The 24300-nt window shown below is 41.6% G+C and overlaps 1 protein-coding gene across 6 annotated transcripts in view; it reads right to left on the minus strand.

Moving 5' to 3' along the window:
* Uggt (UDP-glucose-glycoprotein glucosyltransferase) overlaps positions 1–24300 on the minus strand; it is a 183484-nt gene that overhangs the window by 155112 nt on the left and 4072 nt on the right. For all 6 annotated transcript variants that reach the window (XM_050187367.2, XM_050187370.3, XM_050187369.3 and 3 more), the window contains exons 2-3: positions 10558–10694; positions 9221–9306 (exon numbers count right to left, since the gene is read on the minus strand). In XM_050187367.2, the coding sequence (XP_050043324.1) occupies positions 9221–9306; positions 10558–10691 (220 nt within the window). In that variant the 5' untranslated portion in view covers positions 10692–10694. The remainder of the gene's footprint in view (positions 1–9220; positions 9307–10557; positions 10695–24300) is intronic.

The raw sequence follows: 24300 nt of genomic DNA on the forward strand, positions 1-24300 counted from the left end.
CCTCCCCCCCCCCCCCCACCCCAACTTCCGCAATACATTGACAGCTGCCTGCTAGTGCTTCAGCTACCAGGCTGCTTGACAAAGTGGCACGACTGTCATGATACGAGGCGAAGAAGAGTCTAACTCTATTTAAAGGCATACACACAGGTAAGCATGAGCACCACGACAACATAGCTCAGCCTCACACATTTACATTCAGAAAGCAATAAGAAAAAGATAACAAGCTGATTATTTATTTATGAGGCATTATACATACAAACAATGAAAAAATGTGTCAGTGTGCTGCTGGTGACACTTTCCATGAAGGAATGCAACTATCTAACCAAAGTGGTGAGCAGCCTCATGTGCACATAAGCAAGTGCATGAGCAAGGGGCAAGAATACAACAATAAAAGAACCAAAACATATACAAACTATCTGATTTTCGTTTTGTTAAATATGTACTAAAATACACAATAGATAAGTGACTGTATCAGTCTCTTCGAGTAAAGCATCAGTTTAAATGAACATTTATGTTTCCCTTTCCTCGCTGAAGTGTTTCTTGGCGCTGTTTCGCATAATGCATTTCATAAGCACTGGAAGTGCCCGAGCATCCATGTTAGAGCCTACAGGCACTGGTGACGCACAACAGGAGTGGATGCAGAGGGGCCCTCACCAAAAAATGCAGAGAATAGGGGAATGACTCACTGCATGCTCAATTCTGTCAGCTCTGAAGTGTTGGTATGTCCTGGGGCAGTTCCCCAAATGGTAAGCTCCCCCTCCCTCCTTCCCTTTGATCCACCAGTGAGTACCACTGTGACTGATGATGAATATGACCCACCAGTACTTCACCACTTTGGTTAGATAGTTGCATTCCTTCATGGAAAGTGTCACCAGTAGCACACTGACACATTTTTCACTGTTTGTATGTATAATGCCTCATAAATAAATAATCAGCTTGTTATCTTTTTTCTTATTGCTTTCTGAATGTAAATGTGTGTGAGGCTGAGCTGTGTTGTCATCTACACCTCATAAACAAAAAATGAAAAAAAAAGAGAGGACACTGCCTCTCAAAGCAAACAAAAAGCTACAGTTTAACAACCTTCGCAGTAATAAAAATTGAAAGAGAGAGAGAGATAATTGGGGAAAGAAAAGATAGTATACAGATCCAACGCACCTCTTGGAATCTGAGTGAGGCAAAGTTTTTGTGAAGCGGTGAATCAAATGCTAAAATTTGGCCATTTCCCTCCTGCGTCCTTGGCGAAAGAAAATCGGCGCCCACATGTGCTGTTGAGCACATGACCTATGCAATGCAACACACATGGCGATCATCTGAAGAGTTAGTTGGTATCGGCACAATAAAAGTATATGTGCAATTTCGGTTAGAGCATCGGGCTGCTGCACCGAGAAACCCAGGTTCGATACCATCACTCAGCACGTGATTCATTACTATTAAGCAGGTTGTTTAGCAGTGAGCCAATCTGTACTTCTGCCTAGAAACAAACATCACAGTTCTGTGAACTGTGTCTATTAGAGCATCTAAAGCGAACAAATCTGATATATGAATTTACAGCTTAGATGACTTGGTTACATTGCTTAAAAGGGTTTTGCTAAACTCCCACTCACAAAATAGTGGCATATTGAAGGTGAGAGGCCACAAAAGAAAAAAAAAAAGCTTTTAAATCAATAGCTAAGATTGACAAAACACTTTCTTCTGAATGAGGATGTCTAATTTACACTACCCAACTATATAAAGTGCAAAATATGGATCATTTTATTTTCCGGAAGGCAATTTTTGTCATAAAATGAGTTTAAAAAGTGTTAGTTGCGCCAGCAATGATAAGTAACTAATGAATTGCTGAATTAGCAAAGCTTTGGCATTTATGTAGCTAATTGTAGAACCTGTGCAATAAAGTAGGATAAATTTAATGCGATAAAAATTAAGGAAGTAAGGTTTGAAAGACGAAGCAAAGTGAAAAAAATTGCCCACTTGGACAAAATTTATTAGCAAAATGAGCTGTAAATTCAAAGTATTGCATCAGCTTCCTTTGTCCTAATTGTCCTAATTTGTTGCACACATCTCTATGTGAGGAATGAGTGTGAAAAATTTCATTTTAATATATTCATTCAGAAAACAGTTATCAAATTTGCATAACATGAGGTGGAGCAATATTTCATTTTGAAAAAACATTGACAAATGTTTCCAACCACGTGAAAGACGTCAAACACAACAAATAGGGATTCACTTGAGTCTCCTTTTGTTCGCATGACTGCTCGTCGACAACATAAAATAAAAACAGTATTTTGAATATAATTTACGTAAAAGAAATAGTACCGACTTTTGCAACCAATGCAATGTAGTTTCAGCTTCGTAAGACAAGGGTATGGGTTGGAAAACTCACTGTAACTCTCAAACTAATGATGACAGGAAGACAGTTTTTCTGCAACATGTTTCTGAATATTTGGGCATACATAAAATGTAAAAAAACACAAAAGATAAGTCTTGTGCAGGAAAATTTATTTTTGAATGGGGCCTCCCACCTTAAGAGGTGTGGTATAATACATCAATTTTGCCTACTTTAGTTGTATTATTAGGTACTGTGTACAGAAGTGTGAAATATTTCTTTGATTGCTGAGTTAGAGTTCTAAACTTGATAGCATTGTCTTTTTGAAAATTTTCACTTTTCAACATTATATATTGAAAAATCGATGGCCTAAATAAAAAAAACCTGCTTCCTACAGTCACTTGTTTCTAAATGTTTTTTTTTAAATGCAACAAACGTCATCAAATTTGGTGCAGTGGTTGCCGAGACAAACAGTTTCTCTATTACCAGGTATTTAGACAGGAGCCCATAAGCTAAAGCTTCCTCCTAAGGAAATACTGCAAGATATAGAATAAAAGAAATATGCTTAATAATGAACGTGCCGATTAAAAGCTACAGCAACAAATAGTATGACCAACATAAACATGCATTAAAAATGAGAGATGGGTTCCGGCTGTTCTATGGCAAGAGACAAGATATGAAGAGATAAACACACTGGTGTAGAAAGAGCCATGCCAAAAATAGGCTACATGTTCGATAGGCAGCTTCCCGGACCTTACACAACACGCAAAATACTACAGCCAACTGTGCCGAAGAGTGAGACGTGTGTGTCTGGCAAGTTGCCATTCAGCCAACGAGTCAAGGGCAGGCCACACAGAAAAAGAGCTTCCTTGAAATCAATACAATTACTATGCTCCCCTTACACCATATCATGCATCATTACATTCATAGCTATACTTTGGCCCAATTACCAGATCTAACCTGACAACTTGGCAAGCTTTGATGGTCATGTACTGCATTGTGCTGCAACCACTTCCTTCTGCCTCCCCTTCTTTCCCCAGGAAGCTGACATTCTTTTTACTTTTGTTTGTATCTTTTAACTTGAAAGAATGGCTGACAGTGTATCTAAGTGCTGTAGAGAGGAGTGAGAAACGTCACTTAATACTGTCAGTGATGTCAAAAACTGAAATTCAGTCAGTGCTATGAAAAATCTAGTGACACAATAATTAAATATTTTAAGACACTGAAACGCAATTCACAATGTCGAAGATAAGGTGACAGAAGGCAGTGCAGTTTCTGATGCCTTGCAGGCAACTATTCAGAGCCAATGCAGAGACTTTATTACAGAAGGCTTTGTACAACATTTAAGCAGCAGAATTTCATGTAAAATAGTGGCTGGTTCGTAAAAGTCAATGTATTTCTTTATGAAAGCTGTAACCAAGCTTAAAACAATAAAGTGTAGCTTGAAACATGGCTTAATTTAACAAAGCCCAAGTAAAAAAAAAACTGGGAACATACCTGGTAGCCATTTACAGCTACAATGTGAAGCCAAATGCATGCAGTATTCTTTTTGGCATCATCATCATCATCATCATCATCATCATCATCATCATCATCATCATCATCCTATTTTATGTCCACTGCAGGATGAAAGCCTCTCCCTACAATCTCCAATTACCCCTGTCCTGTGCGAACAGATTCCAACTAGCGCCCGCAAATTTCTTAATTTCATCGCCCCACCTAGTTTTCTACCATCCTCGACAGTGCTTCACTTCTCTTGGCACCCATTCTGTAACCCTAATCGGCCACCAGTTATCTAACCTGTGCATTACATGACTTGCCCAGCTTCATGTTTTTTCTCTTAATGCCAATTAGAATGTCGTCTACACCCGTTTGCTCTCTGATTCAAACCGAATTTGTTGGCTTTACTCACTTTTACTGTGGTCTCTAGGTGTTAAGATGCCCAACATCTGTTGATGCTGCTCACGTAAGCGCAAAGCAGGGGCAGTAGAGAGGAAGCCTTCCACAACACGTGACGCAACAAAGCTCACAGCGGGGCACAAAAACAAAGGTGGCAGCTACAATGCCGTGCCCCACAGAGTGACGATCACACCTGTCACATGCGTTAAAATAATACAATGGGGTATTGCTGTTCCATGACCACCCTCTGAAGCTGCCTGAAAAACTAGGTCAGAGGACTGCCAGGGCAAAAACAAGCACTCCATTTTGCGCTGGCAACAGCTGCATGGTGTACCTTCACCAGTCTAACGTCACCACTGACGACAAGGCAACATCAAAATAAGCTAAAGAATACACAACAAAGAAAAGATGCCACAAGCTAATCAAACCCTTTCTTTTGCTGACACCTCTTCAGTATCACAGGAATAAAGGCAGGTAAACAAACCGGCACGTCAACTTTCTGTCATTTTTGCTAGAGTGCTGTTCATTGCAAGAGTTCAAATGTTTGATATAACAATTTTTTTGTGTTAATGAGTGCAAGGAAGCAACTAAGAAAGACTACATGTGAAGTTCTTCAAATACGTATTTCAACAAGTTGGCTAGCACAAAACGACAGATTTAATTTAATGGGAACATGTGTACTCAACCAGAGAGAAGTTTAGAGGCAAAGAACACTCTTAGTATGTGGGCTATAACAGAAAGACCCAACCTCTTGGTGAAGTAGTGACTGGCAATACTAGTGCTATTAAGGAAAAGTCAGCATGGATTATAAACAATTCATCAACACAACTCCTTTAACGAATAATGGGCCACTTTCAGAAATATTTCTGAGCATGTGCGAGAAAGGTATTTTCCAACCGAAATACTCTTGACCTCGTACTAGTAGAACAAAGTATTGTTCCATTCATCAGCTTTGCCTTTGCTACTGCTAAGCCCTGTAATCTCCTCCACATTACAAGGGTTCAGCGGCAGCAAATTCTATGCAATGGCAACAATACATTGCCTCTCTGTGACCAGGTGCCGGGTGTGGGGGAACTATGACATGAAATGTTTGCAGTTTTTCTCTGAAAGCCTCTATCTTATGCTTCCTCCCTAAGGGAAGGGGGGTGGAGGGTTAGTTCGTGGGTGTGGATGAGAGAAGGCAACAGTACTTATGTAAAAAAAGATGTAGTCTGTTGAGAGTTTTTGGTTAAAAAACAGCCTTGCATGGCAGCCGACTTAGACATTTGCAAATCATTTAGGGCAATAGACACCACTGTGAAAAGTCCGTCGTCTAGGGACGGGATGGGGATAGAGTCTTCCTCAACCATTGACGACAGAACTAGCGTAACTGCAGCTATCGAATGAGCTCAAATGACACTACAAAAATGCACCAGCTATTTCAGTGTCGCTTAGTGCAAGTGATTCCAAAACATATGCTTTCCAACGACACAGCAAAGTGTATGCTCTGTGACCTTGGTGTTAGAGGTCACTACAAATTTTGGAAATGGTCCAGTTAGGTAAAAAAACAAAACAAAAAAACTAAATGATTGCTGTGTAGCCTAGGGGATGAAAACTTTGAAGCCAACAGCAATCAAACAAATGCAGTCTTTTAACTAAACAAGTTAAAACATTTGTACAGCAAAATAAGCTGGAAGGGTAGTTATCCTTGCTCATTTCGTTCACTACTAGAATTTCCAGTGTCAATGTGTCACACAGCAGTAAGTAGAGCTTCAGCAATTGGGTTTTTATTGTGCAGCTCATTTTCACACTGGGTAGTAAAAGTAAAACACAAGTCCAAACATGCTATTCAAAATCAACTAACGATTTCTCTGTTTCTCAGTTTTATACATTAGACAAGAGGTGCCATAATGCAAACAAGTCTTGCATAGTGCTTAGCATAAAGCAATGCTTAGTAACAAACCACCAGTCATCACTGCAGGCAACCACACACACACAGCTGCATGAATGCGTGTGTGCATATGTACCAACTTCTCTTATTCCAAAATCTACCCAGTGCGTGCAGCAGTTACAACATGCACCATAAAAATCTTTTAGAAGTAACATGCTGCCAACACATCAAGTTTGTCTAAACCCTTTAACGCCCTAGTTCATATTGTGAAAATAGCATAAAATTTCCCATTATTTTTTTTTACCTTGCCACCTTTTCACACACAATGGTTTCATAAAAAAGAAAAATTAAATGTGTGGTTTATCCCTTGTAATCAATGTAAAGAATGAGTAGCACATCAGCAGATAGCTTTTCTCAAAGGACACAAATGCCTGCAATAATATTTACGACAGCAAAATAAATGTGAACCACAAAATTAAGTGGGTGCCAAAGCCAGCAGTTATCATTGGAACAAGTTGACACGCATGACTCATTACAGCCAAGTAAGGCAAAGTGTACTGTGTATTAGTATGATTCGTCTTTGGCCATATCGGCACAAAGTGTCGGGATGAGTACAGCTTTGACTTGGGGGAAGGGGGAGGGGGGCTGGGTTAAAGAATGAAGTCTCTTTCAGCAAACTGCTGTGCAAATGTGCAAATCTCTGTAAGCAGCGCCTCAAGAACTCACAAAATGAACTTTGCATGTCCGCATGAGTGTTTAGTTTCAATAACCTCTAAATCTAAACAACCTCTCTGCAGACAGAAAAAGGAGCAGGAGATAAGCTGCCAAACTCTGTGCAGGAAGTTGCCGCAAATGAGCAGTGAACTGGCGTCCCCTCTCTGGTGCCACAGGAAGTGCCGAGTGGGCGTGAATAAAGCATTGACCTTGTCCTTGCAAAACTGACGATCTGTGACAATCTGACTTCCTTTTTGATACCTCTTTTGTTTATGAAGCTGTCTGGCTGTAGCACCAGCACCCCTCGAATGCTTAGTTATATACTGCACCAGAAGCATTGTTTAACTCAACAAGCCATTCTTAGAGCACATCTCCAGCAAAAGAGTTTAACTGAGTAATTTGGCTTTCTATTACTGCTCAACATTACCTAACCTAATGTTTCCAGCAAGAAAAGAAAAGAAGAGAGAAAAAAAAGAAAAATCTATTATAAAGTGTTCTCTGGAGTTAAGCTATTTGAATCTCTGTCTACAAGACATGCACTGTAGCTATCATCTTGACATTAAACAGTTGCACACAAACATGGCTATTGTTAATGAATTAGCTTACCTCCTGCACTATCATAATTAATAGATTAATCGTAACACAATGTTAAATAAGACTAAATGAGCTCAACACATGACAGTTCAAGAAAACGGGTTTACGTGAGTTAGTGCACCTTATTGGCTACACGAGCAATAGCACATAACAGTGTTATCAAGGATACACATCAAACAAGTTGCTGTTCATCATTCCCTCTTAAATTCACTGCTCTTAGTGTGAAATTAAATGGTAAAGGATTGAAATGAGGCACACAGCAAACAGAGCACTGTGCTGTGTTCCATGTCCTGTTTCATGTATTCACTGTTTCATTTTGTTTCTTTATATGCTGAATAACAGTTCTGACAGGCACACAGAACATAAATGCCAGTATACTTAATTGATAAATTAGATGCTTTGGCAAGGTGGTATGACATACTTAAAATGCAAAACAATGTGAAAGACAGAACACCACTAAAAGGAGACAGACATGGCACTGACTCACAAGGTTTATTCGTCACAACCGCGCAATATATACTTGTGCGGTCTATGACAAAAGAAGGAAATAAGAATGAAAAAAATTAATAAAAGGAATAGTCTATCAGACACAATCACTGTAAGTCGTACAGAGTGTGTGCACAAACATGCAAAGTCAAGAAACAAGAAAATAAATTTCTTTGTTAGATAAAGCAATGAAAGGCCTGCTAATACACATGTTGCCTAGTGCAGCCATTTCCAAAGCCTCGAGAATTTCACGTGTCAGCTGGTCCTGGTGACGTTTTACAACGTCACAATGCTGAAAGTCTGGCACGCAGCTGCTGTCTCAGCAGTGAATACCAAGGTGGCCAGATGTCGTTGAGGATACGCTGTAGGCGTGCTCCCTTAGCCGCTCATTCAGACAACAGCATATTTGTGCCGATGTACCACTTGCCGCAAGCCAGGGGTACGGAATGCACCACCCCTTCAGTGAAAGGTACAAAATTACTGCAGTGCTTCATCCTGCAAGCTTGGTCTTCTTCAGGACGTGGGTTTACTGCCCCGTACAACCTATCCAGCCTTTCAGATGTGGAAAAAACAACCAAGTCCACACAATACATCTCCCAGCGATTCGTTTGAGGTTGTGGGACACACCGTGAATGTACGGAATCGTCTCGCCCCTTGTTGCAATTTTGACGAGCTTGAGTGAGTGTCTCGGGGCTCATTTGTGTTTCCTTCGGCAGGCACTCAGTGAGTGTGGTCACAACATAAAAAGGGAATTCAGCCTTTCAGAGGCGTTCAGTCTGCTTCTTAAAGCTGAACAAAATCTTGTGATGGCAAGGCTTTCACAAGGCATGTGTATCACAAGATTTCGCAATGGCCCACTTTACAACGTTTGAGTTCGCAGACTCAGAAGGAAGCATCTGTATGGCTTACAGTGACGGTGTCTGACATATTAATTTTATTCATTTTTTTCCATTGTTATTTCCTTCTTTTGTTATATAGACTGCACAAGTATATATTGCGCGGTTGTGAGGAATAAACCTTGTTGTGAATCAGCGCCGTGTCTGTGTCCTTCTTTAACTGGTGTTCTGTCTTTCTGCGCAGTTTTACATTCCAAATATGAAATTGCACACATTCTAAAACAGCATCCTGAATGTCCCATGCGAAACAAGAAAAAGAAATCTAAATTCCTTTAGGTGAAACCCACTGAACATGACATGAAGGCTTCCCAAACAAGCTACTAAGCAGAAGGAAATGAACATGCAAATGAGGAAGCAGTAAGGCATGAAATGTTCACAATGTTGACATGCAAAAACGTTATACACTTGTGGGTGAAAGTAAACAATGATATGACTTACTGTTAGAGAATGCAGCAAGGTCCAGTTGTTGAAAGTCATTCACATAACGCCAGAAGTAGTCACTACTTTCCTCGGCAAAGAATTCACTAAAGAAAGAAAGAACAAATATATATACATATATGTTTTCTTTTCTGCTCAATGAGAACAATGAGAAAAAAGAAACAACACTACGTGAAAAGGAACAAGACAGCACAAACTAGCAGCATATGTAAGCCATGAGTGTTCTGAATGTGTAAGGCGATTTAAAATTGTTTACTTCATTTTAATTCTTTTTCCAGTATAGCTTGTCCCACAGCCAGCCTGTTTCATACCTTGACCGATGCCTAGGGACTCTAAGGTTGCAAGAAAATTCTGTTTTGTGAAGTTCACTGTCTCTAAGTGCTTGCGACCAGGTGTACACAATATGTCAAACAAGTGACTAAATGGTTGATACGATGCCCACAACTATTAGTCCTATTCCGTCTGCCACGGACCAACTAACATATTTCCGCTCTACAAAACCATCAGTGCATAATAAATCCGAGCAGCTCACATAACTTATGATAAATAAGCTCTCAAATGAAATCATATTTTTGGCACAGTAGGCAGAAATAAATGTTTGCATAGTTGTGCTAAAAAGGAATGCATGGAGCATTAATGACAGCATCGGAACAGCACAATGGCATGGCACAGAGGCTTCTAGTTTGCTTCCTTATATTAATATGAGTGACAAAGGTGAAGCATTTGTGAGCACTAAGTTATAACTGATAGCCGTTCCATAGCCTCATGCTAATCTATACATGAGGTAGGGTAAAAAAATGTGCTTTTTAAATTAATGCAACAGAACCTTGGCATTGTACTACAGCATCTATGTTTCCGGTAAGTGCTAGAAAACTTCAAGATTAAAAGAAAAAAGATCATTCGGAAAGACAGTCTTTCTTTGAAGAATAGTATCAGCATTTCAACATAAAGCGTTTCCGGAGAGAAAAATTCACAAGTGTGGCTGTGACGAAAAGTTAATCGGGGCACTGCCAAGCCTTGTGTCAAATATTATTACATAAGTTTTTCTGCCCTTCTTTTTCTGGACAACACTCCACTGGCTAAAAAAGGAAAATACTGAAGCAGCCAGATTACTTAGGAAATGAAGACCCGACCTTTTCTTTTTATGTATTTTGACGCTATGCTTATCATTGCAGCAAGCAGACTGAGTGTAATATGTTGCCTAATCCACTTGACACAGTGACAAGGAGATAACATAAAAAGCAGACTGCCAAAAAAAGAACAGAAAGAGAGGGAGAGACCCTGTGAGACCGGTAATAAAGCAGAGCTGAAGTGAAATCAATGTCGAGACCACTCACCTGGCTTCTAGGTGAAGAGGTGTGTTGCTCCATTTAGAGTCCAATGTGACGGAGATAGCTTTCTGGGGGGCGCACTGCACGACAGCGACGATTGCACTCGAGATGCCCAGTAGTAAGACAGGCAGGTTCCACATGGTCTGCACAGCCGAGAAGAACAAACAAAAATATGCATAGTCTTAATCTCATAAAAGCAACACCTTGGGTGGGAAAGATGCCTTAAGTGGGGGCAGCATGCAAACATTTTTTTTCTTTCATATCAATTATGATAATGTGGTCACCATGACTGGGAATCAAACTGGTGCTTTTGTGCTCAGCTTACAAGTACAATAGCCTATGGCTGATTTAATATTGATAGCCCTCTATAGTCCACAGTGTTGCTAAGGCTGATTTGACATCAGTACACCCCATGATAAAATTCCCTCATTAAGCGATACCTTATTCACTAAAATTTCATCAGAACATACAACACAGTGAAAACAGAACTTAAACAAGAAACAATGTTATCTTAAAATGCATGCTTTGCTCCTGTCTTTCTTTTTCATTATCCAGCTCCACGTTTCCGATAATTTAGCAACTAACATGTCGCACCAGTGCTCCAGATTTCAGATCAAACCATTTGCTCCCCACACTCCATATCAGCTGGTTGTCGCCATCATTTGCAGTAGCATGGTGCTTTGCTTTTTACACATGCTTTGCCACGTTATGCCAGTGTTTTGCATATTGAACAGCATGGTTGTTTTAAGATTGTACTACTTGCTACCAGCCTTGTGCATCGACTCTCTCGTCCTTTCTTTTACAATCCTAGTCAACGCAACTCTGCGTGCATTTTGAGGTTTGACATACTGGCATAAAACTTGTCCAATGTAATCATACGCTTGTGTACATATCTACCGCTGGTGAATTCAAATGAAAAGCCAATGAGATGACTTGACTAAGCGATGTCACATGACTATTCTAGGTAAGATTAATAGGGGTGACATGTGCAGAATGATCAGCGTAACTGGCAGAGATGCAAAATCCAAAATCTGTTGTATATTACTGGATTATTGCAAAGCACTTAAAGTTGTATTATCAACTCCAAAAGACTTCCCTTAGCACAAAATGCATTCATACAGAATTGGAATTGTTTTAGGGAATCACTAATACAGCCCTGCAGTAGTGGTCTGTTAAACATGGGGATAAAGCACTATTGTTACACCACCTAACTGCATGGGTGATAATGAAAGGGTATGCTTCACTTGTCTGCCAATACAGACATCTAATTTGAAGGTGAAACATATGTATAGCAAGAATTGAAAAAAGAAAAAAATTTGCTTCAAGATAATGCTTACAGAATACAGATGACACTTACTTAAGGAGGTTTAGAAAAATATTTCAACAACAATAATGATAAGGGAGAATACTGCTGTACAAAATAAACCTTTTATCGGGGCACTGTTATTTTTTATTAGTGTAATTTTAGTAATTCGACACAAAAGGCCAATTACTTAGTACACAGATATTAGGGAGCAAGGAAGGTGCTTAAAAAAAAATTAAATTATAGGGCTTTACGTGCCAAAACCCCTCTCTGATTATGAGGCACACCATAGTGGAGGACTCCGGAAATTTCGACCACCTGGGTTTTTTTAACGTGCACCTCAATCTGAGTACACGGGTGTTTTCGCATTTCGTCCCCATCGAAATACAGCTGCCGTGGCCGGGATTCGATCCCGCGACCTCGTGCTCAGCAGCCTAACAACACCATAGCCACTGCGCAACCATGGCGGGTAAGGAAGGTGCTCCTAGACCTTCCGCACTATAAAGAAGATATGTTGCCTTCACTCCTCATTAACAAGGGTAAATTATATGGAGTCATTCAGCTGCTATGCAATACAGCAAAATATACCAAAGCAAAATGCCTATTACAGCTTAAGAAAGAAGTTTTCAATTTCCTCTGTGTATACATTTTTGCAGATGAGTAGAAAGTTACAATGTTTTCTGTTGTCCAAAGTCAAATGTTGTCATCAAGTTAGATACAGCAAGATAACTTCTAACTTCCTAAAGTGAGGTACAATAGTCAACAAAAGTTTATAAATTCTGTGACTTCCGAAAAAAATTTGAACATTTCGTTAGCCTGGCATCCATTTCCAGCCTGTGCTAGTATGCATATGCTAAGAGCATAGTGTCATATGGTTCTATTGGTTATGGCCACAGTCTGTTCGGAAATTCAATTTTCTCAGGTCCCATCGTCTATAAACTTTTGATGCAGAGTGCAGTTTATTCTGGTCTGAATGTATAGGTAAAATATCTGCACCCCAACCTTTGTAATCACTTTTCAACAAATCAAATGTTTATGCTATAGAGCGGAATGAATTAACCCAGACGGAGCTTTCAGGTCATACAGCAGCCACGTTTTTATTATTTTTTAAAATTTATTAGCAGTTTTGAATTGTGCAAGCTTAAATGTGTACTGCATCAGCTGGGCGTAACTGCGTAGCATGAAAATGCAAGAGGCACAAGCAAAAAACAGCAACAACACAGACGTGGACAGTTCCATTCGTGTATCACGGATGTTCCACTCATCACATCGCCTGATCGGCAAACGTAGAGCAACAGAGATAAAGCTGTTGCAATGTGGACACAAGCCTCACGCCAGATTCGCTTGCTGCATGCAAACATGCCACATTGCAGTAGCCAGAACATGCAAGAGAAACAGAAGAAAGAAGAAATAGAGCAAGCACTTGGTTGCCCTTGTTATCATTGCTCAAGTATGTCATCTGCTCTTTGCCTAATGTGGCAATACAGGTGCTAAGCAGTGCATCCTGATGTAGCTTTCCATGATAGAGTACATTACATGACAAAAATTACCACTATTGTAAGCAAGCTTAGGAAACTATAAATCTACGACTGTCCCCTGGCCATGGCCTTGCCCATTAAAGTTCACGATTTAAATGAGACTGAATGGGAGCCCCTAAAAGGTGCATCATGCAGTCATAATGGAAGTTTAATTATGGTAGACAGATAGGTCAATTTGATGAGGTCATTTGTACAAGCATAGAAATGTAATAAAGCACAATATTTCCATCACTAAGCGCACCAACAGTAATTGTGCTCTTGTATTGAACATCTACCAAAGTTTATCCTCACCGCTAAAGCAGCAGCCTGCATGGTCTATTACATCATGCCTCAAGCAAAATGATACTCCCATCCATGTGTTTAAACATCATGAAGCATTGAGGTGAGAGCCATTAAACTGCTGAGAAACCACTATTAAGAGTGGTGGGACCACAGACAAAAATGACCCAAACAATGGCTAACTTCAGGCCCCGTTCCAGAGTAGAACAAATAAGAAAGTGATCACAGATCCCCAAACAGACCAAACTATCTGCAACAAGTACAATAAAGAAAGAGCCGCAGAAGAACAGAAACTTAAGGTCCTACGAGTCCCTTTTCATAAGATACTGTGAAAGGAAAGCATGGCTGACCAAATCACAAGTTTAAGCAGACTGATACAGCTCAATCCCTTGAGATGTTTGCATACATTATTGCATGACAAGAAATATAGTATTACAGAGCCACAATTTTAACAAGCGCATCGAGTTTCACGTACAGAAAAAGGGCTCGATCTTCACAAAACTTGATGCTATTTCTCAAAGCAGTTTTTTCATTACAAATTTTTGTACTTCAAGAGATTTACTCATGATAAGAATGTTTATGAAGCCTCCAGAATTAGTAAGCTTCTGGCATTCTAGAATGTATACTGTAGAATACAAAAATCAAGAGCCAGTAAAGCTAGGAATGATTTGTTATGCAGTTTTTACTGTATTTACAACATGTACATGTAGCTACAACTTGCCAAAAGCGACACATATATGTAAAACATATATTTTTTACTGGCAGTTCAGTGCCCGTTTCCTGTTCCTTTTCGAAACAGTGTAGTTTTGCTTCCTCCATTAAACTGTCCATACATGTTATCATGCACTTAAAATCAATTCCTTAATCATTTTTGTAGCTCCTTTTCATGTAACTGTGAGTTCAGGGCTTTTGATTTCGGGAGTGATACTTGCAGGCCTGTGACGTCTCACTTTGGTGCCTTTTCATTTTTTTGTATATCGCACTTTACGTTGTGCACTGAGGTCCTCAGCAAGAATAAATTATGGTGATGATGATAATGATGATGATGATACATTCAACAGTTAAAAATTACACAACACTCAGCCACTGCAGTACACTACTTTTATGTGACAAAACTAAACACTACACATTCCCCTTCAACGCGCACACTGGTAAAATATAAAACTGAGTGCCAAAGACGGCACATGCAGCAACCAATGGCACAGATGTGACCCCTCCAGAGTGCTTAATATTGTATGTTTTTCATCGCAGCATGCACAAAACGTATGCAAAAACATAGCGATCAACATAATACCAAGTTGTAGCCCCACTTGATGAGAGTGGGCACCTGTTCATATATCAAAAGGCTCCAGGCAATTAGAAGTTATGAGAGGCCAATTATCGGCAGGCAATGTCTAATGTCAAAATTGCATCTATGTCAGTCTGCACAAAACTGGCATGCCAGCAGCAAGCTGTTTTTCTAAACAGCTGCAAAGAGCAGGGAAAATGCTCAGGAAAAATGAGAAGTGAGGAAGGAGAGACATGCATGGACATTATCAAAGAAAGACTCGGTGCCACAGTATTTGCAGCATAGTTCATTCCTATAGGAGGTATGCATGAATTTGGCAGCACATAATGAAAAATATGAAGACCTGATATGTTAGCTCTCGTTCAGAACTTCACAAATATCTTACCAAGGCTTGAAAAACATTCATAGCTTTCTTTTGTAAGCAGATATCATATCCCAGTTGGATATTAGGTGCACTCTATCATAAGCAGAGAAGAGACTTCTACAAGATGATTTTTTCCAAGCCAAGAATGCCACCGTCACTGAAGTCACTAGCACAAGAGGAAGTTTTTGTGATGCTGTTCATCGACATGGCTTTGTTGAAAAACGACAGTCAATCTACCCGACTTTCTCTTGTAAAGACAACAATGTTAGCTTTGCTGATATGAGCAGGACAGAAAAGTTTTCATCAGATTGTTAATCAATATTGCTCTGTTGGAGAATAGCAAATAATCTATGCACATGCATGAGCTCAATGTGCAGATAGGAATAAAGCTGGCTTGAGAAAGTTTGAGTGCGCAGTTAATGCATTCCCTGAAGCAGCACTCTTTGAAGCCCCCATTTTTGTGTGCAACGACCCACTGGTAAGTCACACCTTGACATCTTTCTAGGTTTTCAGAGAGATGGGGCCAGTGTGTTTGCAGTTAGAAGCAAGAACTTTTTACACACACAAATTTTTAGTAAATACATTGATTCCACACTATGGGAAAGACCTGTATTTTTACAGCCACTCAACGGCAACAAACACTCTGACCCACCAAGGCTCTTGCCTCAGTGAGTGTGTTAAAGAGAGTGCAAAACATCAATAACAAAAAATTTTGCCAAAATAGTGATGATTATGGTCAATGTAAGCAAACAGCCTGCACAAATGCACAAGCAAAAGAGTTGATGAAAGAGTGAGTGAGTGAGCTAGCTAGAGAGAGAGAGAGTAAAGGAGTGCAAACAAACATTTTCTTTTGCGAGTCGAACCACAGTCCACAGATGTGCCTAATACCGACGTAGCACAAAAATGGGTGAAAGTGTCTAAGAAAGCTATTAGCTTTAATATGAACAGCACGATGGACGTGAACAGTGAAGCTGAGGCATCTAAAATAGAAGACACCGAACTTAACTTGCACCGTGGCCTCATCAAAGCAGTGTCATGCACATAAATCAACACTACTTGACGTCCAATGAGGGAAGACACCGTACACGGTACGCAGCTATACACACCAGCACGAGGGTACTGAACCAGAATTTCGGCTGGAACTGAACCATAAACCCAAATAAATGTTCTCGAAACATGCCTAAACCTGAAGTGCACCTAAAGCTGACTTTCACAATGCATCATATCTTAGAATGGGGACAGACGCTGGGCATATGTTCACTACTATGCAGTTATGAACTCAACTACGTATATATGTCACCTATATATGCCTTCATAGCTGCAATGTTGTTTGTTCGGTGGGCTTTTCAGTATCACCATCTTAGTTGAACCTATGGTTCAGCTATTTGGTCTAAATGTTACTAAATGGTGACATTCATTTTCTCAGATATGCATTTGGTGTCGGCATTTTGTGCAACTGACAGCAAATGTCAAGACATATTGTTAGGCAAGTTGGTTCGTGATATTAGATGAATTAAAAGAGTCCAAAAAGAACACTAACAAAACAGAGAGCAGCACTCATGGTGTTCCCTGTCCTGTCCATGTCTTTTTTATAGTCTTAATTTGTTCTGCAACAATTGCCAATGTCAGAGCAGTGCACTGATTGTGCTGTGCAAACACAATTGTGGCAATTTGCGTCATGTCTGGTACTCCTGTTGCTATTGTGGAGCAATGATACCTTCAAAATAATTGTTTTTTGGCATTATCACTGACAACCAGTAATTTATTACTTCGTTATTAGCGACAAAGTAATTTATTACGTTTATGTTACTTTCTTCTGAACTTTTATTACCGTTGCATAGATACAGTAAACAGAACAAGCTGGCCTGGCACCTTCAGTGTGTACTCTACAGCTCTTTACACATACTAAGAGGCCTTCACTATTGAGACATACCTGCCTCAGTTCAATGTAGAAACAAATGCTGAAACCCTGTGTTTGCCTGCTTGAACATGTGCATTCGCAAAGCTGCTCCATGGCATGACCTCGGGCATACTGCTGTAGTGTTCACCAAATTCATGTTCTCAAAACTGCGTCACCTGATACGGCTTGTCTCACAAATAGAGTAACTGCTTACATGTAAATGGTCACTGAAAGATGTAACTGAATGGACACTTTGCAAAAAAGCTGCTGCACACGCGTGAGGACGGATGTTAAGAGCGTCCCCTTTGGAACGGGGCAGTGGGTTGTGCCGCCAAGCTCGTGCTATTGCACTGCCTAATGTCCTACCTAGCTTAAACTAGAAAAAAAAAAAAAAAAAGCGCTAAGAACTCCCACAACCAAATTTTCTGATCCCCTATTGCAAACTTTACTTTTGTACGCCTCCGTTTTTTGTCCTTTCCCTACTTTTCTTCCAAAAATACTCCAATCACCTCTAACTAATCCCTATTGTGGACATGTTTACATTTCCACTGCTCTCGCTGAACCCAAGGGCTTCAAGGAGGCCAGTGGTGCTTAAATCGACCGCTGGGTAGATGTCTTCACATTCCAATAAAACATGCTCCATAGTTTCCCTAGCTTTACCACAGCAAGCACATGCTCCTTCTTCCTTCTTATAGCTTGCTCTATAGGTGCGTGTTCTAAGGCATCCCGATCTCGCTTTGGAAAGTAATGAGCTTCCCCTTGAGTTATCATAAATTGTTTCTTTCCTGGTTTCCTTTTTTAAGTAGTTACTCATGGCAGGTTTCTTTTCCATTGCCACCACCCATGAGCTTATTTCAGCCTCTCTGACTTTCTGCTTGACGTTCTTTGTTGCTGTGTTGCCCACCCTACAGGCCGCATACTTGCTGGTAAGCTTCCTAGTTCTTTTCCTCCATTGTAAATCAATGTTTTTCCTGTACAGATACCTGAACACTCTCCCAGCCCATTTACTTTCTTCCATATTCCTCAGCCGTTCTTGATGCTCAATTTTACTGCGAGCTTCCCTCACTTCAAAACTAGTCCAGCCCATATCACCCTGCACAGCTTCATTTGTAGTCTTCCCGTGAGCGCCCAATGCGAGGCGTTCCACTGACCTTTGGTTCCCATCGAGTCCTGATTGTACCCGATTTAAAGCAAACCACATTTCTAAAAGTAAGTTTTGGAACCATTACACCTTTCCACATACCTCGGAGTACCTCGTACCTATTGTATCCCTCACAGCACTCTGTGCTTCATTATGGCTGTATTTCTCTTCCCTTTCACTGCTATTGCTTTTTCCTGTGTTTCCATATATCTATTGCCTTCGTTTATCCATATACCAAGGTATTTATATTCTGTTACCCGAGGTATTTCCTGGCCCTGTATCGCCACTGTATGTTCACTGTTTTCATTGATTACCATAACACCTTGTTTTCTAACACTAAATTTCAAACCTAAATTGTTGCCTTCCTGTCCACAGATATTAGCCAGACATTGCAAATCACTTTGCTTGTTAGCTAGCAAAACAATGTGGTTCGCATAAAATAAACCTGGGAGCTGCTGCTCTGCGACTGTACCCGCCTGTTTGTATGAGAGAGTAAACCCGATATTACTTCCTTCTAGCGCCCTCTCCATCCTCACCATGTACATCATAAACAGCAGTGGGGATAAAGGGCACCCCTGCCTCAGTCCCTTGTTGATATGAACTTTCTCCTCGCTTCTCATCCCTTCCCATTCAACACAAACGGTATTTTCTAGGTAAATCTCTGTCAAAAGCTGTAGACAATCGTCACGTAAGCCTTTCCCTTCCAGAATATCCCACAAAATGTTGTGGTCTACGTTGTCATAGGCTCTTGTAATGTCTAAAAAGGCAACATATAATGGTCTGCTTTCTACTTTTGATATTTCAATACACTGAGTAAGAACAAATAAGTTATCATATAAACGCCCCCCTATTCTGAAGCCATTGTGAAGTTCTCCCAAAACGCCATTATTCTCTGCCCATACTTGAAGCTTTAATTTGATTGCCTGCATTGCTACCCTGTATATTACCGATGTAATGGTCAACGGTCTATACGAGTGAATTCTATCTCTCTCCTCCTTACCTTTATAAATTAAATTCATTCTACTTTGTTGCCAACTGTCTGGTATTCGTCTATCTTTTAAAGTTTTTTCCACTGCTTTCACCAGAGCTTCCTTACTTTTTGGTCCTAGTTCATTAATCAGCCTAACGGGAACCTCGTCTAGCCCCGTGGCTGTGCGCTTAGGAATTTTCTCTTCCATTTTTTTCCAGTTGAAATTTGTCAGCACCAGCTCCTTTTCCACTTGGGTCTCTTTCATGCTCTTTTCTTCTTCAAATACAACGTCATAGGCTTGGAAAGATTCGGCTGTTATTCTTCGGATGTAATTTACTGCGGCTTCTCCTTCCAGTCTGTTTTCATCTTCGTCTAGGATATGTTGTTGTATTGTTGTTGACTTCCTGCCTAATAGTTTTATGTGGTTCCAAAGTATTCTAGGTGCGGCCTTCTTTTTCTCACGTATTTCTGACAACCAACGTTCACTTTCACCTTTTAATTTGGCTTGCACCAGTATTTGAATCATAGACTTTCTCTCCCGGTTTATTTCCCATTTACTCGTTACTTCATCCTGTGGCAACTGCGCCTTCTTTGGCTGCCTGTGCTCTCGAGATACTTTTCTGTCGTTCGGCGATCGCTTCTCGTATCTCCCTGTTCACCAGCTTTTCGGTTTCTTTCTTCCTTTCCAACGAACATGTTGTTCCTCTTTCCGTATTTCTGTCGTTATTACACTTAGAAGCTCGCCATATTCCCACTCTTTTTTCTTGGCCATTTGCCAAGTTCTTCCTCGACTCTAGTGACTATATTTGCTATTTGTTCAGCGTTCAAATTTGGACTGGCCATTTTGCGCTCCTTGCTCTCTTTCTTAACTACATATCCCATTCTCAAAATGATGCGTTTATGGTCACTCCCTATGCTGTTATACCCTTCCTCATCAATGACCATTTCTCTCAACTTATCATGAATTCCTTCTGTCATCAGACAGTAATCAATGGTTGATTGTCGGTTTCCCACTTCCCATGTGATCTGCCCTTTATACTTAGGCCCTTTATTCATGATAACGAGGTTATGTCGCTCACGAAGGTCTAGCATAGACTTCCTGTTGTTGTCGGTATAGCCATCTAAATACTGTATGTGGGCATTCATGTCACCTAATAGGATGATTTCAGCACCATTCCTGAAACTCTTAATATCAGCGCTTATGCATTCCACTAACTCTTTATTCTTCTCTGTGCAATTATTTCCGGTCCACAAATACGTAATTCCCAGACAAGTTTTTTTCCCACTCATTGTACCTGATAGTGCTCGCGAGCACCCCCTATGTGGTTGGAAAGCTAACAGACTACTCCCCGCCTGGCTGGGCATTCCGGCACGCTCAGGCAAGCTCCCGTGTCCACGTTTCTGAATGCCATGCCAGAGCACTGCATCGCATATGGATCTACGAATTATAGCGGCAAGAATAACATTGTTTCTGTAGAGAGCGTCGTGGGTGAACACCGTAAAGCAGTTGAATGCAGACAGCTCAGTGTGGTAACCAAACGAGCACTCAGGGATTAGGATTCGCAACGAGCACTTTATAACAAGTATACGTCATGAATTTTGGCCTGTAATGAGTCCTTTGTATTAATATTCGCCCTTTTTAAATTTTAGGCGAGCCTTTAAACATTTCTAGCCACTCTGATTACGTGATAACTGTTTTCACATACACCTGAACTTCGGGTCAGGCTGAAGTGCAGCGGCACAGTGACTGCATGGATTAAGAGGCATGTAACAGCAGGTTAATGACAGCGAAGTAGGATGTCGGTGTGCCAGACGCAGAACGGCACTGGCTAGTGGTTTCAGAGCGTGCTCTTGTGCTCGGTGTACGCTTCTAGCTCTGAGCGCGCGGGCTCGCTCCGCCGGCGCCTTGCGGGCGTAAACTGTGTGCATGTGCGCGCGCCAGCTAACACACATTTTTATTGCGAGTGGAAACAAAAATCTAAGGCTGTATTTGTTAACGATTATTTTGAAAATCATGTCATACCGTCTCGAATGTCGCTACGCTTCCGATAGCACAAAGATTGGCTACTTTATGTGACGAGTCATGACATTAATGCAATCCGTTGGAAAATATGGCGCTAAGACCACAATCAATCTATGCTGCCCCTTGAAGTGCGAGGTAAGTGAGTGATATGAAGCAAAGGCTAGCCAATGGAATGCAGCCTGCTTCGACAGCTGACAATGTAACAGGTTGTATGTGTTAGCGTTTACTCAAGCCACTCCAGTTCATCCCTGGGCTTCATTTTAGCTTTGTTTTAATACATACATGTAACAGCTTGCACAGCACTAAATGTGCATTGTAATGCATACAGTTCACCTTCTACAACACTACAGGAAGAGAAAAGCAAGAGCAAATCTACAGACGTCAAATCCAATGGGGCAGGTGCAAGCTTCCCGAACAAGACCAACTTCTAGGTCACTGGCGCTCAGATTAAGCATAATGTTCTTCACATAACACTCTTCTTTAAATGCCCGACCATGATGGGCCTGACGCATGGTTGCGGTTGTTGAGTGCAGAGAGCTCCACACCTGGTTGGTGGTGATCGAGCATCGCGTCACAAGTCACAAGTCCACCCCGAGTCCAAGAAAGAAAACAGAATGCAGTCTTCCTTCGTCATTTTGATACGACGTAAGGTGACTAAGCAAACAATGCAAGCTTGATTTCACGCAATCAAACTCGATGGCACAGGTAGCAACAAGGCGACGACGGGGAATGTTTTCTGCACAAATACTCTCGTACCCAGCGCTCCTCACGCTTCCTCACGCATACGGCAGGGGGTGCTCACTTTTTTGCAATGTGTCCATCAGTGAGCATTACTGAGTAAACAAAGTATTATCAATTACGAAATTCTCCACTAAAATGTAATTGATTACATGTAATTCGTTACAAGCAAGCCTGCAAGATGGTGAGGTAAGCTACACCTTTTGTGATGCTCTTATGAATCGTATTTAGGACAGGATGCAATGTCAGTCAAGACTCCTCTTTGAAACCAAATCTTTTGGTGTGCAAAATCAGTGATGACGATGAGTCATAATAAACAAGAGCACATTTTTACTGAGCAGAAGGTCATTCCTAGCTGACAGTCATTCCTCGGCAGATGAATGACCTGGCCGTCACGCCAGCTGCGTGTGAGCTGAACCCCATACCCGCTTCGCTTCCTAGGCAATGGCCTGTCCCTAACCAGCTGCCATTCTCCTCTTCTTCCTTTACATTGATGCTGCTACGAGAGCGCCTCCCCCCCCCCCCGCCACCTCTAGTGACGGAGCCGTGCAGGTAGCCGGAACAATACTTTGAGGACTTTGGGTCGGGATTTTGGGAGTTCAAGTGTGTTTGACAACTGGCCAAGACCAACTGGCTTTGGGCTAATTGGTTTATCCGGTGACTGAGGGAGTGGGTCCTCAACCAAGGCAGGTTTGAGGCAATGAATAGAAATAGTGTCCTGTCGGCCATTGAAGTCCACAGTGAAATGCTTGTCGGCACGATGAACGACATGGTATGGACCGTCGTAAGGGCACTGCAGGGGTTTCTGCATGGAGTTACGGCGAACAAAAACATAAAAGGATAGAGCCAGCTCTTTGGGAATATGCAATGTGGTACGGTGCTGACAGCATGGTTCAGGAGCACGAAGTGTTCTGAATGAAGCTTGCAGCCTGTTGATGTAGACAGTGGGGTCAAGCCACAGCGATGAAACGGTAGGGTTGAAGAACTTCCCTGGAAGGCACAGTGGTGCTCCAAAAACCATCCCGGCAGGCACACAGCACAGATCCTGCTTCAGTGTAGCCTGAAGACTCAGCATAACCAGGGGTAGTGAAGTAGACCAGTGAGTGGCGTCAGGTTGCGCTCTGAGCGAGGTCTTGACGGAGTGGTGAAAACATTCAACAAGGCCATCGGCGGTGGGGTGATATGCCATGGTGTACATGCGAGAAGTGCCTATGAGGTACAGCAGGCTATTGAATAGTACTGATTCAAACTGGCGTCCTCCACCAGTTGTAATTGCAGATGGTACGCCTTATCGCGAAACCCAGCCCACGACGAATGCTTTTGCGTTGTTTTCAGTACAGACGTCGGGTAGAGGGAAAGCTTCTGGCGATGGGTAAAGCGATCTATGCAGGTGAGGAGGTAGAAGTTCCTGTTTGTTGGTGGCCATGGCCCCCAAATGTCAATGTGAACCTTGCCGAATCATTCAGATGGTGCAGTAAACGAGCCGAAAGGCGTCCTCGTGTGTCAGTGAACCTTCGATTGTTGGCATACCAGACAACCACGCACCCAGACATGTACGTCCTTGTTGATGCCCAGCCAGACGAAACGTTGTGTCACCACCTGTTGCGTGGCCCAGATTCCAGGGTGGGATAGTTTATGAAGGGCATCGAAAACGGTGCGTCGGAAATTGAGTGGAACGACTGAACGTGGGGTGCACGTGGAGACGTCTGAACGTTCCATGAGTGAAACCGCAGGACTTGATGCATTCATGACGGAGTTGGGCAAATGTTGTAGGAACAATTCTCGAAACAAATATTGATCGAAGGTGGTTGCCTTGTCTCCAAGGAGCTGTTAAAAATGACGCAGGAGCTGTGAAGGTTTGCGATCCCCAAGCTCTTCAGTTTGGAGAAACTGCTGTAGCCGTTGCAATTCCAACATTGTCATGCATTTGACGAGTTTGCTCTTGAGGTTGTTGAAAGTGTCTGTTGGTGGGGATTGAAGGATCAGGTCGTGAAGCTCAGTGGCAATCTCGGGCAGCAGTGAGGATACTAGATGGTTGAACTTTTGAGTCTTTGACTTGACTGATGCGATGGTGAACGGGCGGTTTACTTGAGCGATCCAGAGTTGAGGGTCTGCTGGCCAGTACTGGGGTAACCTCAGCAAGAGAGCAGCCACATCGCGCTGTGATGCTGGGGTTGTTCGATCGCTGTCATCCGTGACGGTGGT

This window comes from Dermacentor andersoni, chromosome 2, assembly GCF_023375885.2.
Source record: "Dermacentor andersoni chromosome 2, qqDerAnde1_hic_scaffold, whole genome shotgun sequence".
In the NCBI taxonomy this organism is placed as follows: Eukaryota; Metazoa; Arthropoda; class Arachnida; order Ixodida; family Ixodidae; genus Dermacentor; species Dermacentor andersoni.